The 27,145-nt window shown below is 34.2% G+C and overlaps 1 protein-coding gene across 4 annotated transcripts in view; it reads left to right on the plus strand.

Moving 5' to 3' along the window:
* LOC118205656 (protein argonaute-4-like) overlaps nucleotides 1-27,145 on the plus strand; it is a 126,777-nt gene that overhangs the window by 69,746 nt on the left and 29,886 nt on the right. For all 4 annotated transcript variants that reach the window (XM_085823449.1, XM_085823448.1, XM_085823450.1 and 1 more), the window contains one exon: nucleotides 5,337-7,976. In XM_085823449.1, the coding sequence (XP_085679575.1) occupies nucleotides 5,337-7,976 (2,640 nt within the window). The remainder of the gene's footprint in view (nucleotides 1-5,336; nucleotides 7,977-27,145) is intronic.

Raw genomic sequence — 27,145 nt, forward strand, 5'->3', positions numbered from 1 at the left:
GCAAATTGAAAGAATTTGTTTTTGAAACCAGCACTGTGATTGTTTCATTTGGCAGGAGCCACATACTACGAAAAAGAAACACTAGAACAACTGTATTTCATTTAAAACAAATGCGATTTACTAAAGCCTTTGATGTTCACTTTAAAATCATTGCTTCAAATGACTACAGAGAGAGAAAGCATCTAACTCCTAATTCACCAAATTCATTCGTATCGAAAGTGCATTATTAGCCCAAACTATGTGCCACTCTTCTTGAACCCTAGAATAATGTTCTTGTGCACACCTGCATTGAATACAACCCATCCTCTTTGCTGAATTATCCCTCCACAAGCATATTATTCCTCTTATTGCTTGCCATTTCAGTATACCATTGTTCAAAAGCCTAGGAAATATCTTCAAATGAATGACTTAAAGGTAAGAGCATTGCACATGTATTTTTCAGATTTCTTTGGAAAGAAATGGGTGCACTTTATAATGAGAATATACCCAAAAATTAGTTGTTTGAATTTATAGATGTGCGTTATACATTAGGATGTACAGTATGTTAAAATACCAGAGGTAGATATGCAGTTATTCCTACTGTCAGTGCAAACGATGTATCTGAATGCAAGTAGTCACAGTCCTTACATATAGAATACTGACATAATCAAATCTTTTGTATGAGCAAAACATTTTTGCAATTATTGTATGATGCAAAGGTTTCGGTAATCCTTGCTCGGACATAAAAATAATACAGTGTATCAAAAGATAAAGTAAATTATTAAGGACAGCATTATTCATTTTGTGCTTGAACAGACAACAGCTCAAGAGTAGCCCTGGATAAAAATGTATAGTATCACTTTAAGACCCCTCTGCATGAGGAGACAAAATTGCTGAGTGACAGTAAAGTCTCCTTTGCAGACCTGTTATCTGACAGAATTTTGCCCACACACAGCAATTTTGTTTTGAAGTTGCTTTAAGCTAATCAGAGGAGTCAAGCAGATGGCATGATGTGTATCAACAGGAGACCTTTATCAGTGTTGGAATAAAATAATAATTTGCTATGTCTTTACTTTTCAGAGCTTAATTTTTAAAATAATTGTAATTATAAACAAGAGGCTTAATAGTGCACAGAAAGTAACAATGATGAAAAATAAATGAAGAATTGTAGATTAAAGAAAAAAGAAATTTAATAATGCAGGAAAGAACACGCACATACATATATGTGGTTGTGAAACATGTTGCATATGTGTGTATGTGTAAAAAAAATTTGAAATACACTTAATTGGCAATAGACATATAAATTTCTAATATTCAGTTAAAATTCAGTTTAAATACAAATTATGTGCCTTCTCACCACCTGCATTTTTCCAGCAGTGAACGCAGTATGAAAACTCTTGTGCAGTTGCTCTGCAGAATTGAAATAAAACGCTCTGCGATTATAAATACTCCGGACACAATTTTACGTACTTTTCCCTACCTTTCCTGGTCCAACTTGTATGTTCCTTTTAATTCCCTGTATCATGTGTTGTATGAAGATAGGCTAAGTCTTTAAAATTGTTGGGTTCATATGCACCCATAATTCTGTGTGAGGCAAATATTATGTCTCCAAAAATGCTTTATCTAATAATAAAATTGCATTGAATTCAGCCACATCTGTCTGGAAGTCCCATCATTTCCATCCATACTGCTCTGTCTGTGTGTGTATAATAAATTCTGTGAATGTATTCATCATTGGGGTGATAGTTGCAATAACTTAGTGAAGGCTTTCGTCTATACAAAGATGGCATTTACGTACAGACATGGCCGAAAATAAGATATAATTTTATTTCTTGACAAGCAAGTTTTTGAGAAGCATAATCAAGTTCACATATTATCATGGGAGCAATGTACACCCAATCTTCATAACATTCTTTGAAATTTACATTGTAGACAAAGGATGAAGTAGAGATTGCTTAAATCCTGAGGAAAATATAAAAAATTTTAAAAGTTTCAAATGAAGATATCCATAAAATGTTTTTACATTTGATTTTCATACTTTTTGGAGGTTTGCTATAACAGTACAGTCAAAAGTCGTTAATTCGGACACCCATAATTCGGAATGATCTATAATCTGGACCTCAAAGCTAAAAACTTTCTGCGCATGCGCTGCGTTGCCACATGCGCACAGGCGTTTTACGCGTGCACGTAAGACCTTGACTACTGCGCAAGTGCAGAATACGTTTTCGCCTGCGCGTTTAATGTATAACGGATGGTGTAAGCTAAAATTATCTAATTATCTATTTCAGTTAATGTTAATGATTACATTGTTCCTTAATCTTCGAATTGGATCCCGCTTATTATTTTTTGCAGACTGTAAGAGCAATTTTATAAAAGTAAACTTGAACTTTCGATTATGTCAAATAGAATATCCGATGCTGGAACTTCCAAAGGATCTACAAAACGAAAGTATGTTTCGATGTCCAACAAACAAAAAGTGGAATTGCTGCAAAAAATGGATAAAGACATGAAGAATGTGACAGAGATTTTAGTGAAAACGAAAAAAAATCGATTGACAAGTTAGTCGGTATTCTCCGCACAGCAATTAATGGGACTTGAACAGCGGAACTTTGTAACTGAACAAGAAATTATGTCTGTTTATAGAATTAAAGAGAAAGTATTATCACATTAAACGAAGCAACTTAAACAACTTACATTGAAAGAAATGTTTAATAAAGTAAAGAAATAAATATTAAGCTTTTTTTTTTTTTGTAAATTTTGATACCCTTTAGATCATAATTGTTCTTTATTTCATAAATTATGGTTTCATATTTTTAATTTTAGAATTTCTGCATGCCATCTTACGAGATTTAAACTGATGATCTATAATCCGGAAAAATCGATAATCCGGAATCGCCGAAGTCCCGACGAGTCCGGATTAACGACTTTTGACTGTATATAAAATAACATTAAATGTGTAGAAAACTATATTTCTTATAAGCCAGGTTCATTATAATAATAGGTTTTGACATTAAGATTCATTCATTGTATCTATGAGTTTCTTATAAGCCAGATTCATTATTGTGGGTTTATCGTATCTGATGGCGTATAAGACGCACCCTCTTTTTGTACACATTTTTGAAAGATAAAACTTTATCACTGATCATTATAATGAATTTACAGTATTTTAATTATAAAGTAATACAAGTACAAAGTAATACTCTCTGCAAATACCCAAACTAGCTGGGAAAGAACACCTTTCAAGTTCCCTGAACCAGTACAGTGGTTAGGTCACTGGCTGCTGTGCCAGAGGGCCCGGGTTTGAATCCCAGAGATGGCATGGATCTTGGTAAATGTATAGTGGCAGTGTGGCATGGCGGCACTCTAAATATGCGATGAGCCGAAAGTCCTCTCGTGCAGTTTAGTGGAAGGGTAGAAGGGTGGGAGACTCTCGGACCACCCTTTGGGTGCTCTCCATCAAAATTGGGGGTGGAACTGAGCTAAATCGCTCTGTCACCTGTAAGGGGCTCTAGGCTGTTGCCAACGACAGGTGTATTTTGCACTCCTTGCCACAAAGAATTTCAGAGGGCTTGGGTTGATGTTACTGTTAGACAAGTGAGCTTATGCAACAATAACATACCTTTTACTCTTCTTCATCAAAACCCAGACACTCATCTCCAGAGCTTAATGAAGAGTCACTTGAAATCTTTTCTAAATCAAATGTCTGAGTTCTCATACAACAAAGAAGATTCCATCCAGCTGTTCCTCTTCTCTTTCATAAATCCCTTAAAAAGTTTATTAATGCAGACGTCTAAAGTTTGAAGCTGACTAGTTAGGCCTCTTGGAACTTAAAGCTAACTGAGTTTTCAATGCTTTGAGTTTATTTTTAACATCTTCTGTTCTGTAAGAACGAAACTGATCCCATTACTAGTAGGGCAAGTTTCTTCAACAGTCTGCCAGGGCACCTCAACCAAATTTTATCTGTCCTTAAGATGCAGTACTGATGTACATATAAGATGCACCCTGTTTTTTAAACCTGTTTTCAAAGAAAAAAAGTGTGTCTTGCACCCCAGCAAATAAAGAAATTTTTTTAATAAATATAGGTAAAATATCTCTTACCTGTTGTTACTGGGTTGGGTTTTTATGATACAAAAACTGAAAAAAGGTCATTCTGTGTTGAACACATGAATAATTATTTAACTAGTAACAAAAGTTGGACATCAGTCAAACTACAAGTCAGACTGTGAAAACTTCAGAAACTCTACTAAAACCAGATAAAATATTCTCGCACAATCACAAAAACTGTGGTAAATACAATGTAAAAGAAAAAGGATTAAAACACTAGATCTTATGTATGATACTTTTAGTAACAGATGGAGGTCTTAAAATGTGAAGTAAATAGATGATGAAAATAAATAGAATAAAATCACCACTTAATTTTATATTTTAAATATATAAAACAAAATAACGAATTGTATGTCAAATATTAATAAAAATATATTAAATATATGTAATACATTAAAATATAATAAATATACAATACATTAAGTCAAATGGTAAAATCCTCTCTCTGAAAAAGTGAAGTATTTTAAAATTGGGATTTTTCCCATTTAAAGTCAATGAAGTTAAATTTGAAGTATTAAAGTAACTCTTGTGAACATAGTTAAAACTTGGACACTCGATTAAAATATTTTGTATGGATACTAGGACATTACAACTTCTTTTATTCACAGAATAACCTTACGTATAAAATATAAAGCAGCAAGTCCATCATTTACACCCTATAGAATCTGTTCAAATTCCTGAATTTATCAGCTTCATCAGAATTGTCTGTGCTCCTAATTAATTAATTTAAAAATGTTTTACTTTCTAACCTTACTTTAAGTGTAGATAGGCTTTACTTAGATCTATCTGACAGTAGTAAGGAAATGAAAAATAAACATCTTTATTTTAAATCTTCTTATGTTACAATTTGCTTCATAGTTAAGTCTGTATTGGCGTGAAGCAATTTATTGTAACTTTTGTTTCTCAATACAGTCTCATAATCACTTAAAGCACCAAACCTAAGAATATTTTAAATGGATCTGTATTGTTTTCAATAATCGTTACTCCTGAGTTGTCTTGATTTATTTACTCAATTAACTGTTCAGTGCTATCAGAATACCAAATTAAAATTTGTGCTAAAAATTTTTTATCTATTTAATTGCTTTTAATTTCAAGTAATAAATGTTCAGTTTCAAGATAAATGGTAATTGTACTTGTGATAATAAGAGTTTATAATTCATATGTTGATTCTTTCTACTAATACTACTAATATGCTTTACAGACCAGAACTGTATTAAAATTTGTAATTGCTTATCAATAATTTTTTGTTTTAGGTAGAGGTGGTCCTCCTGATAGAAGAGAGCTACCTTTACCAGCTGCTACTGAAAGGCCTGGTGGTCCTTCTGATAGAAGAGAGCTAACCTCACCATCTACTACTGAAAGGCCTGGTAGAGATCAAAGGCCATTGCATGAGGAAACAATAAGGCGTCATCCTTTACCTGAACAACAAATTCCTGAAGTTCAGCCTGTACGGGAAAGAACAGCAGAAGCAAGGAAACCTCGAACTGTGCATCCTGAAGAGCTGGGTATTGAATTGAAGCAAAAGTTAGCATTGTCAACACTGGCAGCAGGATTTCCACGTAATCCTGGTCAAGGACAGCTAGGACGACGTATTAGATTGATTTCTAACTGTTTCCCAATTGAGATACCTAGTGGAAATATTTACCATTATGATGTAGACATAGTGAATAAGAGAAATGTTTCTGAAACTGGCACTGGAGCTGCAGCTCCTCTTAGTGTTGATAAGAAATATCGTTGTTTAAGTACCAAGCGTAACAGGGAAATTGTTAACTTGATGTTGCAGAATGATCGAAATTTCCAAGGTTTGTTTGCTGCATATGATGGTAGAAAAAATTTGTATACTAGGCATGCTTTAAAAATGGAGACCATTCCTTTAAAATGTGAAATAGTCATACCAGATGAAAATCCTGGTGACCCAGCTGACCCTCGAGGTGCAAGGGTTAGCACATTCATTGTTTGTATTCAGCCTGTCAGAAAGAAAGATTCAGATTCTTGTGCCATTAATTTAGATTCCCTGCATGCTCTTTTTGCTGGTAAAGTAACTTCTATAAATCAAGAAGCTGTTATGGCTCTAGAAACTGTTCTTCGCCATGGTCCTTGTTTGAGGTATACTCCCGTTAACCGAAGTTTCTTTTATAAACCACACCCTGATGAAGTACATCCTCTTGGTGGGGGAAGAGAAATTTGGTTTGGTTATCATCAGAGTTTACGCTTAGGCCAGTGGAGACCAATGGTAAATATTGATATAACAGCTACTACATTTTATGAAAAGAAGCCTATTCTTAATTATATTGCTGACTTTATGAAAACTTCTGTGGATGGTTTACGTCATATACCTTCTCTGAGAGATTCAGATATTAAAAGGATCAGCAAGGAATTGAAAAGTATGCAAATTGAAGTGAACCATTTAAGAAATTATAGAAGAAAATATAGAATTTTGAGACTGACTAGAGAAAGTGCTAACCGTTTATCATTTCCACTTGATATTAATGGAAGAAGAACTGAAATGACAGTGGCTGAATATTTTCGTGGCCACCATAATAGAAGATTAGAGTTTGGTCATCTGCCATGTTTGCAAGTAAATCCTGAGACTAAGAAAGTATATCTACCACTTGAAGTTTGTGATATGGTAGAAGGTCAACACTGTAAAAAGAAACTGGAAGATAGACAGAATGCAGAAATGATAAAATTCACTGCCCGTGCTCCTCGAGACAGATTTAATGAAATCAGAGATATCATCAGAACAGCTAATTATAATCAGGATGACCATTTAAGAGAATTTGGGATGAGGGTGTACTGCGAGCCACTAAAGCTTGAAGGCAGAGTTCTCGAAGCACCAAATGTACAATACAAAACAATGAAAAGTCCTGATCTTATTAGAATAAAACCCAAAGATGGGTCCTGGGATATGAGGGATAAGGAATTTTTTCGCCCTGCAGTTATACAAAATTGGGTATTGTTAAGTTTCGCTCATCCTAGATTTTGTTCTCTTGAGATGCTTAATACGTTTGCTCAAATGTTATGCAGAGTTGCTCATGAGACTGGTATAACTATGAGTCGGCCAGAACTTATTGATATTAAAAATCCTGCATCTGTGAGAGTTGAAACTGTGCTGAAAGATGTAAAAAGGAAATTTAATGCTGAATTAGCAGTAGTAGTTGTTCCTGCTGCACATAAGACAATTTATGGAGATGTTAAACAAGCTGCAGAAACTGAAATTGGGCTTTGCACACAATGCATAAAAGATGAAAATGTAAAAAGGTGCAAACCTGCCTTAGTAAGTAATTTGTGCCAAAAAATTAATGCAAAAATGGGTGGCATCAATAATGCTTTAACACCTGGTGAGAAACCAAAAATCATGAGTAGGCCGGTCATCATTATTGGGGCTGATGTAACACATCCTGGTCCATCACAGGATGTCAAGCCATCACTTGCTGCTGCCGTTGGCAGTCTGGATGCCCATCCCTCTCGATATGCAGTTACTTGTAAAGCTCAGACAAATGTAGATGAGAAAAAGCAGGCGATGGAAATCATTCTTGATCTAAAGGATATGGTTATTGATTTGTTGAAAGCATTTTACCGAAATACTAAGGGAAAGAAACCTGAAAAAATTATTTTTTATCGTGATGGTGTTAGTGAAGGTCAGTTTGAGAAGGTCAGAGAACATGAGGTCAGATGTATTAGAGAAGCCTGTAGATCTTTAGGTGAAGATTATCAGCCTGGAATAACATTCATTGTTGTTCAAAAACGACATCATACTAGGTTCATGCCTGAAGATAGTAGAGAAGGAACAGGAAGAATGCGAAACATGCCACCTGGCACAACTGTCGACACAACTGTAACTCATCCTCTCAACTTTGATTTCTTTCTGTGCAGTCATTTTGGGCTACAAGGTATGAAATCGTTTTACATATTTTTTAAGAATTTCATATCAGTTTTCATTGTGAAGAATATATTACTCTGTGGCTAATTTTTCATGATTTCAATAATAAAAATATGAAATTAATAGTATTAACACGTGTTTTTACATGTAGAATGCTTTTAAATATAATTCACTAATTTTGTTTCTCCTTATATATGATAAATCAATCAGGTTGGCTCAAAAGAGTTCATTTCAGTGAAAAATTAAATAATTAATATCTAGTAATTAATATGATAATGGCAAAATATTTATTGGGTTCTGTATTGAGAATTGCTTTGAGTGTTAAAAATCTTTTGACATGGCTACAATGTTAACTGAGTAAAGAGCATTTATTAAAAATGTGTTTAAAATTTGAAATTAACTGGATATCTGTAAAATATATTTTTCTGTTTTGTTACAAAATTGTAAATTAAAACTTTTTGTTAGATTTTTTATAATTTTAGTGTACAACATAGGTAATGCATTTGGTATACTTATACTATTATACATATTAACATAATCAATCACCTTGGTGCAGATTGGTGATTTTTTACAGTTCAAAAAGAATGACGAATTATAACTGCAGAATTATTTATCATCAATATATATATTTTCAGTAGGTCTGTATCCTGAAAATTAATCAACAAAAAAAATTTGTTTTTCCTAAACTAGTGAAAATTTTGTGCTGTATTGCTTTGAAAATAGTTTCAAAGTAATTATATTAATTATATCCTTTAGCCATTTTGTGTTACAATGCTTCATTTCTGCAGAAATTTTGTCACAATTTATTCCTCTTCAGGCAGATCACATAATTGCATTTCTAAAATTGAGTTTATGATGGAAAGTTTCACGATTTGCAGAAAAAGCAAATGGAATGCAGCAAAAAGAATGCATATACAAAAATGGAGATGTTTGTAAACTGAAGAAAAGTTAGTTATCCATATGGTTGAACATGTTTACCATATTCTGAATAGTTGGTGACTTCTACTAAGGGAATTGTACTAATACATAATTACCAGACTTGGTAAAATGTTAAAAATATACTTCATGCTATAAAAATTTGCATACCAAGAAAGAGTTGTCAAAATGAAACAGATTTTATATATGTGAGTGCAAGGTTGATATATGTAGATGATCACAAAATCAAAGCAAAAAAGTGATTTATTACAAGAAAAACAACAAATGAATGAAGCTTCCTGATGGGCCACCTCTAGCACAAAAACACGATGTGCGTATCTCATTGTGTATTATTGCTACATGTACATTGCTACGTAATGGGACATTCAAGAGAAGCATAATATGCATATCACATTGTGTATTCACTGATGTCTTATATTATCTCATTTCACAATTGCTGTAAGCGCACCTCTAGTTTACCAAACTTTTATGCTGTCCAACATGTCATCTTGAGTGTTCCGAGATATGCTCATCTAGAAATAAATATGGGGATTAGGCAGACCAGGAAAGTATGGTAATGTGGCCAAGCATTGTCCTGTTGAAAAATTGAAGCCTATATTAAAAGTGTTGCCCATGTACAGATAGTGTATAATGATTCAATTGGCATTATATGTGCATGTCGGATGACATGATGGTCCTCTCAGCTTTTCATATGCTGAAGGCATCCTGAACCTGGCTGCTGCATTGCCTGACAGATAACTATTTTATTCATCACTAGATGGTACATTATTATACAAAATGCACACAAATATGTATGTGTAAGCCGTTATTTAATTTGCAAATAATTTTTTCATACTTTGCATTTCTGGAGAACCCCCACTTTTCCCCCTGTTTTTTTATACATTGATCTTGTTAGCTTTTCATCTCTTGAAATGTTTCTCAAATGTACTATTGCTCACTCCACCCAAGCTTCTTACTGAAGAATTTCCATTTCAACAAGAACGGAATTCCCCAGAGATGTGTTTGTAGTGCTTCCAGTCACTCATTGGTCTAGGGAGGATAACTTTGTCTGTCATGTTCTATGTACAGAACCTAAGGAAAGAAAGTAGAAAATAACACTTCACCTGATTGGCTGAAATTCCAAAGAGAAATGTAAAACATTACACCGTATATGATTCATCTAGTCTCTTACTATCGCTTCTGTCTCATTCTTTGTCACATGGTTAGGTGTATGCATCAGGGGTTAACATATATATTACTCTTAAAAGATGGCTGAAATGTGCAAAGTTATACTTTCAAAAAGAGACCATCCTAAGTTAATTGTTGATGTTTATCTGAATGACAAAAGCAGAGGTGATTTGTTTTATTGGTAGTGCGAGAGGCCCAAAATTCTGTGGAAGGTATGCAGACACTGTGCTTGTAGGTGGACAACATCACAATCAGAATGAAGAGGAACGTAATCATGGATATGATCCCTTAAAAAAGAACTGCTGTAGCAATAAGTAGTTTTACATGAAAAACTCATCAAATTTGTGAACACGCCAGCACAAATTATTCAAGAGGAAAACAATTCTGTCCCTGACCAGAGTCGTCCTGCTATGCTTAGTTGCCATATTGTGCATCGAAGGTTCCAAACCTTTTCTGAACCACTGCCCGCCCCCTTAACAAAAAAGAAAATTCTGATGCCACCTCTTCCATAATAGTTAATTTTATCAAACATTAAAATATTCATAATATCTATTTTATCTATCTCTCTGTTAAGAATCACAAAATAAAATTAAGTAAAATGACCATTAAATGTTAGTAAAAACTGTTTGTTCAAAATTTTAAAATAAATGCAAAATAAGAAATAAAAATTTAATGAGATGGTTAGACTTGTGAAGTTTTACGATTTGTTAATGTCCGGTTCCAATTTTGCTGGCATCACTCACAATTTGCCATTTTCAGTGATGTGCAGTCTGTTTCTTTTCTTAGCCAATAAATTATCACACTGAACCCATGCTCAGCCAATTATGATGAAAGAAAAGCAATTAAAATTTTCTATGCTCTTGCCCACCATCCATGTTAGAGAGCTAGTAAACACACTGAATGCACAGTGAAATTTTAATTATCCCTTTGAGGGCGGGATGGCCATTATAGTGGCCACAAAATAACCAGTTTGAAAGGATGGGGTTGTCCACTTTAGTGGCCATGTTTTTTTCCTCATTTTCCAGACTGAAAGTGTGGAATGAAATGTCAAATTTGACATTCCTGGGGATTTAACCACTTATCTCTTTCAAAGGTCTTTCTGTTAAGGATCTGGTTTCCCCAATTTTTCCCTTTTTATTCTTGCAGTTACAGAATTCAGGATAATTGCATTTGTAAATCGTAAACAGACCTTTTAGAATATTGCATATTTTCGTAAATTAAATAGGAATTATTTTGATATTTTGTAGCAATATGCCAAAGAAGAAATATGAAAACTTCTTCAAGCACTTTTTCAAGGTTTTAGAAAAAATCTTATGAAGTTAACTAAACATTCAGTTAGCTCTGCTCGAGTCTCAGATACTATTTCATTGATAGGCCACTGGCCCATTCAAAACAAAGCTCCACGAATATGTGCTGCTTGTCAGAGAAGTGGAATAAGAAAGTGCGAAAAAAATGTAACTTGCTTCAAAAATTTCCATGAAAGCAAATGAAAATATTTCTTTTGAACATGCTTATAAAAAATTGAGGGTTATATCATTCTAAAACTAATTTTTTCATTCCGTGATAAATTGCTCAATATCTCACTTTTTTTATTTTCCTGTTTTTTAAAAAAATCAATGGGTCTGTTATATATGTTGACTCGTCAAACATAGATAAATTACTGTTTATTTATATATGGTTGGCGGCAAGTGACGAGAATGTGACACAGCACAAATACTGTGCACTCGCCTAGCTAGTCAGGTTAGAGGCACTGCCATCTAACGGCAAGCAAAGTAATTAATATCTAACATGCCCTTTTTTATTTATAGAACAAGACTAGTGCATGTTACTAACTTAGTACAATAATTATTTTACCTCATTACTTGCTTAGCAGTTAACTTAAGAAAACATTTTGACATTTAATTACAGTCAAAAGTCGTTAATTCGGACTCGTCGGGACTTCGGCGATTCCAGATTATCGATTTTTCCGTATTATAGATTATCAGTTTAAATCTCGTAAGATGGCATGCAGAAATTCTAAAACTAAAAATATGAAACCGTAATTTATGAAATAAAGAACAATTATGATCTAAAGGGTATCAAAATTAAAAAAAAAAAAAAAAAAAAAAAAAAAAAGCTTAATATTTATTTGTTTACTTTATTAAACATTTCTTTCAATGTAAGTTGTTTAAGTTGCTTCGTTTAATGTGATAATACTTTCTCTTTAATTCTATAAACAGACATAATTTCTTGTTCAGTTACAAAGTTCCACTGTTCAAGTCCCGTAATTGCTGTGCCGAGAATACCGACTAACTTGTCAATCGAAATTTTTTCGTTTTCACTAACCTCTCTGTCACCTTCTTCATGTCTTTATCCATTTTTTGCAGCAATTCCACTTTTTGTTTGATGGACATCGAAACGTACTTTCGTTTTGTAGATCCTTTGGGAGCTCCAGCATCGGAAATTTTATTTGACATAATCGAAAGTTCAAGTTTACTTTTATAAAATTGCTTTTACACTCTGAAAAAAGTAATAAGCCGGATCCAGTTCGAAGATTAAGGAACAATGCAATCATCAACATTAACTGAAATAGATAATTAGATAATTTTAGCTCATACCGTCCATTATACATTAAATGCGCACGCGAAAACGTATTCTGCACTTGCGCACACGCATATGTGCAGTCGTAAAGGTCTTACGCACGTAAACGCCTATGCGCATGTGTCAACGCAGCGCATGCGCAGAAAGTTTTTAGCTTTGAGGTCCGGATTATGGGTGTCCGAATTAACGACTTTTGACTGTATTACATAACAGTTGACTTTAGAGAACATAGCATCATAGATCATACATCATAGATCATAGAACATACCTGGATAACCATAAAAATTACATACCTGTATGACTCACTTAAATCTTTAAAATTGGGACTTATTAATTATACTGATATTTTAGAGTTCTGAGCAGTTCATTAAATTCCATAATTAGTCTATAAATAAAGTATAATTTTTTGGCATCAATAAGTTCTTTCTAATTGTCTCTATATCAAAGAGGTTTTATTCTATTTCTACTTGATCGTCTTAACATTGGTTCAGTTGACACATTTCCTGGAATTTGAGAATGTTTAAGAGAATCACTTTCCTGTTCCTTAGGTGGATCCTGCTTATCATCATCTACAAGAACAGGTTTATCCAGTGTTGATTGATCAAGTCCAAGCAAATCTTGTGCTGTTCTGTTCCACTCTGTCATTTCACACGTAGACTTGTCTTTACGAATGTGATGTCGGTTTCTCCTATACACAGTTCCATCATTTGCTTTTATGACATAAGATCTTGGTTGAGGACCTGTCTTCAAGATCATACCCTGTTTCCAAGGCTCTTTAATTTTCCATTTAAACCACACTTTATCATTTTCATGAAGTTTTGGAAGCTGGGTTGTGTGTTTATTGGCATATTTCTTTTGCACCATCTGCTTTTTTTCTAATGCTCTACTTGCACCTTTTATTTGAAATTTTGGTTGCAATGCTTTAGGATGTGATGGCAGAAAAGATCTCAGTCTTCTTCCCATTAATAATTCAGCCAGGGATGGCAAGTCTTGCAGGTTGAATTCTATAATCTAGCAAAACAATATACAAGTCTTTTCCTTCTTCTGCAGCTTTGCTCTGAGACTTCTTGAGAGTTTGGACAGATCTTTCAATTTGCCCATTTGCTCTAGCAGGTTCGTACGGTCCTTAAGAGTCCTTAAAAGTCCTTAAATTTTTTAAAATCGATTTTTGGTCCTTAAAAGCCCTTAATTTTGGTCAAAATCAGTAGAAGGTCCTTAATTTTAATCATCTGAAATTTCTCTCTGTTTTTACGACTGCCATTTTGAGTGTGAATTAGCATTTTGGAGGAATATTTTTGGCAGTTCACTGACGTATATATTTATCTTTTGAATGGGTTCATGGGTTATAATTTGTTTCTATTTCTAGTATAAATGATGGGATACTAGAGTTTCTAAGCAAGAAATGAAACATAAGCATTTCGAAATTCATTTTTTCTAATAAAGATCTCTTTTCGCTTTTGGGGTTGTGAATTCTTTTATTAAATGGTTCTAAATTTGACAACTTGTCAGCATTTTGACGATTTTAAGATCAGTTTCTATAGAAAATTTTTAATTCCGAGATCTGAGAATTTTTCAATGATTTTTTTAAAACATCATAACATTGATAAATTTCATTAAAATAATGGTAATATATTAGAATTATATTTAAGAAATAACATTAAATTAAAACATTTTTATTTTTTGCTGTCATATTATAAAGTTTCATTTTGGCAACTTATTATACAATATTTTAAATCTGAAAAATAAACAAGGTATATAGCTATAAAGCATAATTTATGGAACAGCTCTTAGTAAAAGCAAAATTAGCTATGTAATTAATTAAAATGTCTTTTTAATTTTTTCATAGTAAGCGTTTTTCCCATATAATTGTCTCAGATTATTCAAAATTCTCAGAATATGCATCAGTTTTCTCCATAATATTAATTTTACACTTTTTCCTTCTTTTTTTTTTTTTTTTTTTTTTCAAAATATTTGTGGCTTTTTGCTGTTACAGAATTGGTTGGGATAATTTTTCTTTAGTATTTTTGACATTGCAGCATGGAACGTTTAGAAGGATTTGAAGGCAAGATTTATAGACCTGCGATTCTAGAAGATTGGCGAAATATGTGACAAAATGAAAAATATCTCCATGGTATCCATGTAAAAAATATTCCATGGTATCAACTTGTAATGGATGCATTTTACAGAAAGTTTGCGATGAATTTCTTACTTTTTGGAGAACGTCTGGAAGAACAATGGAAACATAATATTTGAATGTTTTACTCCTGATACTAAAATCTTTTTTCTTAACATGTTTATCTTCCCTTTATTTTCTCTACTTTTCACTAGACAATAGCATGGAAAATATCAAAAATGTTTTTAATCTTATCACTTGGGCAGGCATTATAGAAAGAGATTTTTTTATTAATAAAGAAATTGAAAACTTACAATTTAAAAGATTCATCTAATGTGTCTAAATGCATCGTACACAGAGCTGGTGCTACGCATTTTCCCACCTGATGCAATCTCTGTGTATCCTAAATTCTGCTGCCTAGTGCCTATCTAAATTCTGCTTCCAATGCCTGCTCTAAATTCGAAAAGTTTTGCCATTTCTAGATTTTGTTGTTCTGTGTGTCACTAAATTCTAAAAATTCTGCCACACCTGCTCTGTAACCAGCCTTTACCATATACCGTATTTATGCGAATCTAATGCGCCATCGAATCTAATGCGCATCCCCATTTTAAAACTTTAAATAATAAAAAAATTGTTTGTCGGCGAATGTAATGCGCATCAATGATATGAGGAATTTATTGAATCTTATTTTATACAAAAATGGATTTGTATATAAACTATCAATTAATGGTATGATAATTTTATTTAAATTTAGATACCATATTTTATACAACAATGGATTTATACATAAAGTAGCAGAACATAGAATTAACCTATTAGTGGGCTATTGTCATGTGAAACAATCATTGTTAATTAGCACTACCGTATATACGGTACCTATCGTAAAATATGAACATGAAATAAATCGTAACATTTCTATCTAGCTAACAGTTTCTACAATCAGTGATTAATAGTAAACGTCTTTATTCACTAATGTTTTCATCACTGGAATCCTCGCAGCTCTCTTCGTCAGAAGCAGATTCATTTCTTCTTTCCTCATCATCGTCATCCAGGGTTCATAGCCACATTTTAGTTAAAAAAATAAGCACCTATAAGCACTTTTCAAGCACATTTTAAGAAAAAAAAATAAGCACCTGTCTAATTACATTATACACAAATGCATAACCTTAAAAATTAGACTCGTAATTTAAAATATGAGAAATGCAGTATTTATTAAGAGAGAATAAGTATTACCTCAACCATGGAAAATAATTACTTTTTTTTAATTTTAAATAACAGTTCAATTTACAGAACTAGTTTAAATTAGAGAAAAAAAAAACTATGCAGAACTAAACTATATTACAAGATTTAATGATGAAATTTCACTTCAAAATAGAGGAAATAAATAATAATAAGGCATATTTATTCTATTCGCTTGGAACTTAATAATAAATACAATTTATTTTTCCACTCATATTGATATTTAACTAATTTAAATCTAAATTCTGAACATTTTCTAAATTTCCATCGTATATCAGTTTCTCCTTAACAGATATTGCAAGCAAAGTAATTTAAGTAAAAAAGAGGAACATTTCTGAAATCAGAAGACAGAAATTTGCTTCATGCAGTCATCCTTTAACAGTAAAAGCTTAACTACCCACATACTTGAAAATTGGCGAACATTCGGACGGTCGAGCGTAATTTGAAAAAGAGGAGCGGAGGGGGGGGGATAGACTGTAGCCGTTCTTTAGATTTTTCTGCTAAATAAATGCTTTTGACATTTTGATATGTGCATCATATGAAAACAACCAACGGAACAGAAAAATATTCTGCTTTTCAAGCACAGTAAAACTCTTTTAAGTGCTCATAAACAAATCTCGGACCGAACATCAAAATTATCTCTGCAAAATATCGCAAACGTTATTGCGCAATACGTGTGTGGTAATTCTTCCCTACATGATATTACGCAATCGGATTCAACAGCTGCTGCTGGTATTGGGAGAATAAAGAACTAAATAAAGGAAAAGAAAGAGACTTACCAATCTGGGGTGTTTTTCATTCTAATTTTCAACAGACTGCGTTAAATTTCCGGAATAGAATCATTCTTCGCTTGGGTTGGTAGACCGCAGAACTTTTAGTCCTATTCAATCTAGATTGGAAAGTGACCAAAAAAAAAAAAAAAAAAAAAAAAAAAAGGTCCGTTGCTTGTTTTGACGCGAACTGTAACAGTTTCACTATTCGAGATTTTCGGAGAAAGCGGAGAACCTCCCAACCTTCGTACTGTATAATGTATTGGCCAAAAAAATGAAATTATTTTGACTATTCGATTACTTTCCCTTTATTTAAACCATTCCGAATATTATTCCTTAGAAAGCTAATCTGTGTTAAAACACAACCATTTTTGGAAGTTTACTATACTTCAACAGTTACTGCAACTATGTTATTATAAACATTCATATATATGCTCATAATATAAGTATAACGATCATAATAAACATGAATATGAACTGACCAAGCGGAACGAGAATGCAAATTATTAAGATCTTGATAGAAATTCAAAAGTGTGTACTATTTGGGTGGGAGGAAAAGAACGCCGAATGTACCGGAGTTTTCTACTGCTTTCGCAATTGTTTGACCAACAGAACGACGGGCACCTACCTGTCTGTACTCTCCGCGCACACCAAAGGTTATGTTAATTCAGAGAAAGGGGGAAAAGCTATTTCCGGGAGTATGATTCACCATCTGACATTCCATATTAGGAAGAAAAGTTGTTTATTTAGTTTCGGCTTTGGTACGGGGAAAAATTGCGCGTTCATTTAAAAAAAAAAGCACTAAAAGCAAAAAATAAGCACTAAAAGCAAAAAATAAGCACTAAAAACAAAAACAAAAAAAAAAAAAAAATAAGGGCTTTAAAGAAAATGTAAGCATCTATAAGGGCCTTTATATTTTATTTTCAAATATAAGGACTTATAAGCACTTATAAGGACCGCTACGAACCCTGGTCGTCGTCATCCTCGGCGTTCCAGAGCACGTCATCGTCACTGCCATTCATTGAATTTGAAATGCAGCATTTCTTGAAAGATTTCACGATCATTGGTGCTTCGATGCTTTTGCAGGCAGCAGAAACCCAGTGTGCAACAATGTGCGGTGCAGCACGCTTAATTTTTCCTGTCGGGGTCAATACACGGTTTGGCTCATAAAACCATTTTTCGTACTCCGGCTGAACGTACCCCTTGAAAGGTTTATATATACTAACGTCCAGGGGTTGTAACACAGACGTCATCCCTCCAGGAATGATAATGCATCTTCTTTTTTACGTCTTCGGTGAGATGACCACGAAATGTGTCCAGACAAAGCATTGATGGTAGATTAGAGAGCCCACTGGGACGTCGTTTCCATACACTTCGGAGCGAATCAAGCATTAATGATTCCGTCATCCACCCCTTCTCTTGGTTTCGAATCAGGACATCATCTGGGAACAGCCTTTCATTTTTAGGGGTTTTAGGGCATGTTTTCCGTTTGAAGATTAAGAAAGGGGGAAGCTTGCACCCGTCTTTGTTATTGCCAGCATCACTGTTACGCGTTGTTTTTCACCTCCCGAAGTTTTGATGATAACTTCCTTAGTCCCCTTCTCCGTAATGGTGTAGTTACGAGGCATATCAAACCAAATTGCCGTCTCGTCAGCATTGCCAATTTGCCCCATTGAAAAATTCTTTTCCTTCCGAAGTGTGATGACATACCGCTGAAATGTTAGTAGTTTTCCCTCAAAATCTGCAGGAAGCTTTTGGCATATTGTTGTACGGCATCTTAGAGATAAACCCATCCGCTTCATAAACCGATCCACCCATCCACGGCTAGCCTTAAACTCTTGTTTCGGTATTCCAAGAACTTCAGCCTCCTCTTTTGCTTTATTTCTTATGGTGTCACTAGTCACAGGTTGTCCATTCTTCCTCCTTTCACGTACAAATTCCAAAACTTTTTCTTCAATTTTAGGGTTCTTCCTTTGCGAGGGCTAGTGAATTTCTTTCTACTAGCTTTAGTTGCAAACAGTGCCAATTTCTGTTGCCGCCACAAGCGAACATTGCTCTCAGCTACGTTGAACTCTCTCCCTGCCTTTCTATTGCCATTTTTTTCAGCATAAAGAATTACTTTACGTTTGAAAGTAGCGTTATGACATTCTTCTCTGTTTGCCCTCCATTTCGTGACTACGTACTCTACAGTTTGTATCCTCTATGCAATAATGTGTCAACGATAAATGTAACGGTAAATGTAGTCGAGAAATTTGGTTGACGTCATCGGCGAACTTTGCACTCGAATCTAATGTGCCATCGAATCTAATCCGCACCCCAATTTTGAATACTACATTTGGCCAAAAACAATGCGCATTAGATTCGCTTAAATACGGTATATTTCATATTTCTTCTGAATGTTCATATTACTATAGAAATAAAATTAGCCGCTTTTTCTATACATTCTAAATGCATTTAGTGTTTTTTAGAATAACAGAAATCCTTAATGAAATACAAAAATTCTAAAATTAAAAGGAAGCACGTTGAAGAAAGAAACTGAATACATAAAGAAATTTATTCTTCAAAGATATGTGCAGTTATTATTATGTAAATTACCTAATTGTTTATCATTCAGCCTTTACTATAACTTCCCATTTCTGTTTCCTCATATGATAGAGTTACTGACCCAAGTTAAATTAAAATTAAATTGTATTATCTTTGTCCACATTTTTAGTTGAATTTGACTGTTCTTGTTTAATTACGTCACCGTGAGCTGTAATTGACTTTGTTAGCATCAGAACATGCCTTTATGTTCTAAGTTCTTTGTCTGATATTTTAGTTACTTTCAAATACAGTGATAATTTGCTTCATGTCTGTCGAGGGGGACTATTTAACTTTTACCAGATCAAGTAAATCCTCATAGGTACATTGTGGAGTGGTTGACAAGTTAGGAGATAAAGCACACAGAAACTAGCGAGAACATTGGTTTGCATATTGAGACAAATTTCTAATTATTGTCAGAAAAGATTGATAATTAAAGAGAAGAAAATCAATATAAAGTAGCCTTTGGGAAGGCTTGTAGAGACATTAGGTATTTTTGAAAGAAGGAAAGATAAAAAATTAACAACGCCTTCGCCGGGAATCGAACCGCGGACCTCTGGAATACCGCTACCAGTGTGCAAACTACTACACCACGAAGGGTCACCAAGAAGGTGGGAGAAATACCTTTTATACTCCCCCTTTTAAACGACGACTGGGGTTTATAGGGAATCCAATCGCCAAATCTTTTGTGTGGAGATCCCATCAAATAACCATCAATACCATCAAGTAAAACTTATTCTTTGCATCTACTTGAGACTTATATATATAAAACAACTTATCACCTCTGGTGCTTTAATGGCTTATTGGAACCTTAAAGTATATTAATTGGGTTACAACCCCTGGAACTCTACACAAAGCTATGACACTAACTGCATTAAGCAGAGCTTGACTAACTTTCAACACTTGCCAACTGTGCCTACATCAGGCCTTTCAGGTTTGTTCCAATCAGCACGTCTCTCTATAGCCAAGCAGCAGAGGGACAACATTCAGTCTTTTGTTATGAATCATGCTGATTATGATCTCACTTCTCATTTTAACCTATGCCGTTTGACTTAAAATCTCCCTACTATTTGTTAAACCTCTAGACTGACCAAGTATGTGACAAAAAGAGACATTAAAAAAAAAAAAAAAAAAAAAAAAAAAAAAGCTAATTATTAATAAAACGTAAATGTTACTTATCTTCTTTTAAATATGTCCAACTATTATAAGTGTAAAATATTTAATGCTACTTGATAAACTGCATGAAATTTATTTTATTCTCAAACGTATTAATAATTATGTTAGTTAATTCATGTTTAGTAATAATGCATACTACTTAGGAATCTATTTTATTTTTAGGATGGTATTACAAAAGTAAAATTCAGGCATAGAATAATATTTTTAATTGAATTTATTCAGTTTCCATTTGCTCATAGGTCCTTAATTTTTTTCATTAATGGTCCTTAAAAGTACTTAATTTCCGTGTGCAGAAATGTGTACGAACCCTGTCTAAGAAAATGTGGTTGTGTGATGTTATGCATAACACCCCATTCTTCAAGAAATTTCTGCAATGCTTCCGAGTTGTATGGTGGTCCCCCATCAGTGATGAGCTTCTCTGGTATTCCATGTGTTGCAAAAATAGACTTCATAACAGTCATTACAGCTTGAGCAGTTGTACTTTTAAGTGGTTTCAGCTCTACATATTTTGAAAGGTAGTCTATCATTAACAGATATTGTCCTTTCAGGTAAAAGAAATCACAGGCAACTTTTTGCCAGGGTCTTTCTGGTAGATCACAGTCTAAAAGAACTTCATTCTGATTAGCCTGTTGATATTTCTGACATATTGCACATTTAGAAACATATTCTTCCACATCTTTGTTGATGTTCGTCCAGTAAAAATATTCTCTAGCTTTACTAGAATCTATACCTTTGTGAGACACATGCAGTTTTTTCATAATTTCTTTTCTAAGAGATGCTGGCACAACTAGCCGTTGTCCTCAACAAATTATTCCATCCTTTGTTGTATAAAGCTCTTCTTTGCAATGCCAATAAGGTTGTGCTGCTGGCCTTGTTTTGCTTCTTTCTGGCCATCCATTTTTGATATAAAGTAACACATCTTGCAATTCAGGGTCCTTTTCTGTCATTTTTACGATTTCCTGCCATTTTGTTGGAGAGGCTTGTGTTAATAGACTTACATTAACAGTAGGTTCTTGACTGAAGGTGTCATCAAAGGTGTCAACACTTGACTGTGCTCTGGACAGGGCATCAGCTATTAGCAATTCTTTTCCTGAGACATATTCCAATTTCAAATCATACCTGTTCAGTTTGAGGAGCACGCGCTGAAGACGAGGTAAAATTGTATCATAAGGTTTCTTACTAAGGCCTAGTAATGGTTTGTGATCAGTCTGCACTGTTACATGTCTTCCGTACGTATAGTAGTTGAAATGTTCTAACTCATATACAACTGCTAAGAGTTCTTTTTCAATCTGCGCATACCTTTGCTGCGTTTCTGTTAATGATGCTGATCCAAAAGCCACAGGTTGATTATTTTGTAGGAGAACTGCTCCAATTCCATATTTATTGGCGTCTACTGACACAGTTACAGGTTTGCTTTCATGAAAATACTATAAACATGGGGCTTGCACAATCATCTGTTTTAGGTGCTCATAGTCTCTTTGGATGTTTTCATCCCATAATCGTTCGCTATCTTTTCTCAAAAGTTGCCTTAACGAATGAGTTAGACTTGACAACTGAGGTGTGAATTTTGCTAAGTATGTCACCATTCCTCCCTTACTGGAAGTCATATTCACCCTATGATAACTAGATGGGTCATCTTCATGATTAAAAACAGGAATATCTGTGTTAGTCTCGCTGACTATGAAGTAAAGAGAGATATTACTAAAGGGTGTCCGCAGGGTGGTATTCTTTCTCCGTTCCTGTGGAACCTGGTTTTCGACTCACTCTTAGTACTTCTACGGGAGGAACCTGGCATGTCACAGGCTTATGCAGATGACCTTATTGTGTTATTACAGGGTTTCGATATCGGAACCCTACATAATCAAGCTCAGCAGATCTTAAATAAAGTTTCACACTGGGGTGATACAAATGGCCTTTCTTTCTCTGCTGAAAAATCTGAGGTCATAGTTTTCACGTGGAGAAGGAAATGGAAACTGGCAGATTTATATCTGGGTCACCAGATTATTAGGCGTAAGGAATGCGTTAAATACCTAGGATGTTACCTGGATAGTAAACTTACATGGATCACCCATATAAAAGAAAAGGCACAAACAGCCACAAATGTTCTAGTACTTTGTAGGCGAATCGTTGGTAAACAATGGGGCCTTAACCCAAAATCTACTCTATGGATTTATACTGCCATTGTCCGGCCAATGCTTTCTTACGGATGCGTGGTCTGGATTAATGTTATTAACAAAAGCTCGTATTTAAACATTTTACAAAAGGTGCAAAGACTTGCTTGCCTAAGTATTAGTGGGGCTTTAAATAGTACCCCTACTGCTGCATTAGAATTTTTACTGCAAATTCCACCCTTGAAATTATTCTTGAGCGGAGAAGCAATTAAAGCCATGTATAGATTGAATAAAAATGGCACATGGTGCCAAAGGACAGGTTTTGGTCATAAAAGCCACCTGAAAAGCCACATTGACATATGCCTGGACTTGGGCAATGAGATCCCTATAATCTATATGCCCAAAGATGCAATTACTAAAACAATAGTTCCAGATAAACTATTTTCAACTCATATACCAAAAAGGAATGAGATAGAATCTCTAATTGACCTAATTCCAACAGGCTCAATTGAATGTTACACAGATGGATCAAAATCCAACTTCACTGGAGCTGGAGCTATTATAAGGACCAAGGGATCTGAAGAAGATTTCATTAGATTTCATCTATACCTTGGTAAATTTACAACTGTTTTCCAAGCCGAGGTTCTGGCGATCAATATGGTCGCCAAGGAGCTCTTAGCTAAAAATACAGTTAATAAGTATATATATATTCTCTCTGACAGCCAATCAGCCATCCTTGCCCTGGCTAATCGTGTCAAGTTACAAAACTGTTTTGAACTGTACTCAAGATCTCAATTCTCTGGCTCAGGCCCATAATACCATTAGTTTAGTCTGGGTCCCAGGTCATTGTGATTTTGCTGGAAATGAACTATCTGATAAAGTAGCTAAAGATGCTTCGCAACTCCCCATGTCTGGCCCAGAACCATTTTACCCAGTTTCATATCAAACGGTTAAAAAAGAAGTAAGAAGCTGGATAAAGAACAAACATGATGATATATGGTCTAAACTTCCAGACTGCTCATTCTAAATTGGTGCTCAGTACACTTAACTTTTCAGGTAAACTCATACACCTCAGTAGAACTAACTTACGCCAGGTAATTCAAATTGTTACTGGACATGCTTATCTAGCTAAGCATCTCCACAAATGTGGTCTTGTTGAATCTCCTCTCTGCCCAGCTTGTGGAAAAGAAGAGGAAACATCTTTTCACTTTTTGGGACGATGTCCGGTGTTCTCTGTCCCTAGAAACAAATTCCTTGGGTTTCCCTATATTACCTTTGATCAAGCCCTTTTATACAAAGGGCTCTCTGGCATAATAGGGTTTCTGATGTATACTAAACACCTACAGGTAAGGTGAATATGGAACCACAAGAAACAAGCTTTGAGACGCCCTGTGAGTTCTTTTTTTTTTTTTTTTTTTCTGAAAAGAAACTATGCAGGGATTTCCCTCTCATAGCTGTGTTTTGGAATATAATGATATCAAATCTTTGTACACTACCTGGCCATTTGGCTTGAGAATGCACCTCTGCCCTCCTTATTTATTTATTTATTTGACTCTCCATCGCACTCTTGTTTGGTCAAGAATTGCGTTTGGTGGTTTGGGAGGGATTGAATCGGTTTTCCATCCAATAGGGAAGTTTTTACGATCCAGCCGACACCTTGAACTTAGAGATGGGATCTTTTGCTGATACTATAGATTTGGTGTCAGTTTGAGATCTTATCTATTTATTATTTACCTTTTACGGGAGTTACCATTTAAATCCCTTAACTTAAATGATCAAATGGCGGAAGAGTAATGGGCAATTTTGCCTAAACTCCTTTCCTTCTTTTCATAAGAAGGAAGCGCCCTATTGTTATGTTATGTTATGTCACCATTCCTAGAAATCGCTGCAAGTCTTCTCGGCCTTTTGGTTCTGCAAACTTTTCAATCGTTTGGATCTTCTTTGGATCAAGTGCAATGCCTTTATCAGACAGTACATGTCCTAAATAAGTCACAGACGTCCGAGATAGCTGTGTCTTCTCGATGTTAAATTTTAGATTAGCACTTCTGGCTATCGTAAGTGTCTTCCGCAACAGCTTGCAATGTTCTTCAACAGACGACGATCCTAGGGCTAAATCATCAAAATATGGATTTACAGGGTTCGTAGCGGTCCTTATAAGTGCTTATATTTGAAAATAAAATATAAAGGCTCTTATAGGTGCTTACTTTTTCTTTAAAGTCCTTATTTTTTTGTTTTTAGTGCTTATTTTTTGCTTTTAGTGCTTTTTTTTTTTTTTTTTTTAAATGAACGCACTATTTTTTCCCGTACCAAAGCTGAAACTAAATAAACAACTTTTCTTCATAATATGAAATGTCAGATGGTGAATCATATTCCTGGAAATAGCTTTTCCCCCTTTCTCTGCATTAACATAACTTTTGGTGTGCACGAAGAGAACAGACAGGTGCCCATCGTTCTATTAGTCAAAGAATTGCGAAAGCAGTAGAAAATTCCGGTACATTCGGCATTCTTTCCTCCCCCCCCCCCAAATACTACACACGTTTGAATTTCTATCAAGATCTTAAAAATTTGCATTCTCGTTCTGCTTGGTCAGTTCATATTCGTGTTTATTATGATCGTTATGCTTATATTATGAGCATATGTATGAATGTTTATAATAACATAGTTGCAGTAACTGCTGAAGTATAGTAAACTTCCAATAATGGTTGTCTTTTAATACAGATTAGCTTTCTAAGGAATAATATTCGGAATGGCTTAAATAAAGAGAAAGTAATCGAATAGTCAAAATAGTTTCATTTTTTTGGCCAATACATTATACAGTACGAAGGTTGAGAGGTCTCCCCTTTCTCCACAAAATCTTGAATATTGAAACTGTTACAATTCGCTGCAAAGCAAGCAACGGACCTCTCTTTTTTTTTTTTTTTTTTTTTTTTTTTTTTTTTTTTTTTTTGGGTCACTTTCCAATCTGGATTCAATAGGACTAAAAGTTCTGCGGTCTACCAACCCAAGCGAAGAATGATTCTATTCCGGAAATTTAACGCCATCTGTTGAAAATTAGAATGAAAAACACCCCAGTTATTTAGTTCTTTATTCTCCCAATACTGGCAGTTATTGATTCCGATTGCATAATATCACGTAGGGAAGAATTACGACGCACGTATTGCGCAATAACGTTTGCGATATTTTGCAGAAATAATTAATTTTGATGTTCAGTCCGAGATTTGTTTATGAACACTTAAAAGAGTTTTACTGTGCTTGCTAAGAATATTTTTTAGTTCCGTTGGTTTATTTTTATATGATGCACATATCAAAATGTCAAAAGCATTTATTTAGCGGAAAAATGTAAAGAGCGGCTACAGTCTACCCCCCCGCCACCGCCGCTCCTTCAGGTTACGCTCGACTGTCCGAATATTCGCCAATTTCCAAGTATGCAGGTTAGTTAAGCTTTTACTGTTAAAGGATGACTGCATGAAATGAATTTCTGTCTTCTGATTTCAGAAATGTTCCTCTTTTTTACTTAAATTACTTTCCTTGCAATATCTGTTAAGGGAAAACTGATATACAATGAAAATTTAGAAAATGTTCAGAATTTAGATTTAAATTATTTAAATATCAGTATGAGTGAAAAAATAAATTGTATTTATTATTAGGTTCGAAGCGAATACAATAAATATGCCTTATTATTATTTATTTTCTCTGTTTTGAACTGAAATTTCTTCATTAAATCTTGTAATATAGTTTAGTTTTTCATAGTTTTTTTTTTCTCTCATTGTAAACTAGTTCTGTAAATTGAACTATTATTTAAAATTAAAAACAAAAAAAAAAGTAATTATTTTCCATGGTTGAGGTAATGCTTATTCTCTCTTAATAAGTACTGCATTTCTCATATTTTAAATTACATGTCTAATTTTTAAGATTATGCAGTTGTGTATGATGTAATTAGACAGGTGCTTATTTTTTTTTCTTAAAATGTGCTTGAAAAGTGCTTATAGGTACTTATTTTTTTTAACTAAAATGTGGCTATGAACCCTGATTTATCTCATTCTCATTGCTAAAAATCTCCTCCATGGCCCGTTGAAATTCCTCAAGTGCATTGTTCAGACCGAAAGGAAGAACCAAAAATCTGAATCTTCCCCAGAGCGTTGTAAATGTTGTCAAGTATGATGACTCCTCATCAAGTGGTAGTTGCCAAAATCCATTCTTGGCATCCAAAATGGTAAATATTTTACATCCTTGGAGTTTTGTCATAAGGGCTTCTGCTGTAGGGATTGGATTTAATGAGGTCTTTGAATAGGCTCATTAAGCTGCCTTGGATCTAAACAAATTCTCAATTTCTTTGGCATATTTATCACAACCATGTTGCTCACCCATTCTGTAGGCTCATCAACTTTTGCTATGATGCTAGTTTCAACCATTCTGTTTAGCTCCTGCTTTACTTTTTCATGCAAAGCAAGTGGCACTTTACGTGGTGCTGCAACATGAGGTGCAACATTTTCTTTTATTTTTATCT

This window comes from Stegodyphus dumicola, chromosome 9 (genome assembly GCF_044657685.1).
Source record: "Stegodyphus dumicola isolate Sdum_Otavi_A_Nest chromosome 9, ASM4465768v1".
In the NCBI taxonomy this organism is placed as follows: domain Eukaryota; kingdom Metazoa; phylum Arthropoda; class Arachnida; order Araneae; family Eresidae; genus Stegodyphus; species Stegodyphus dumicola.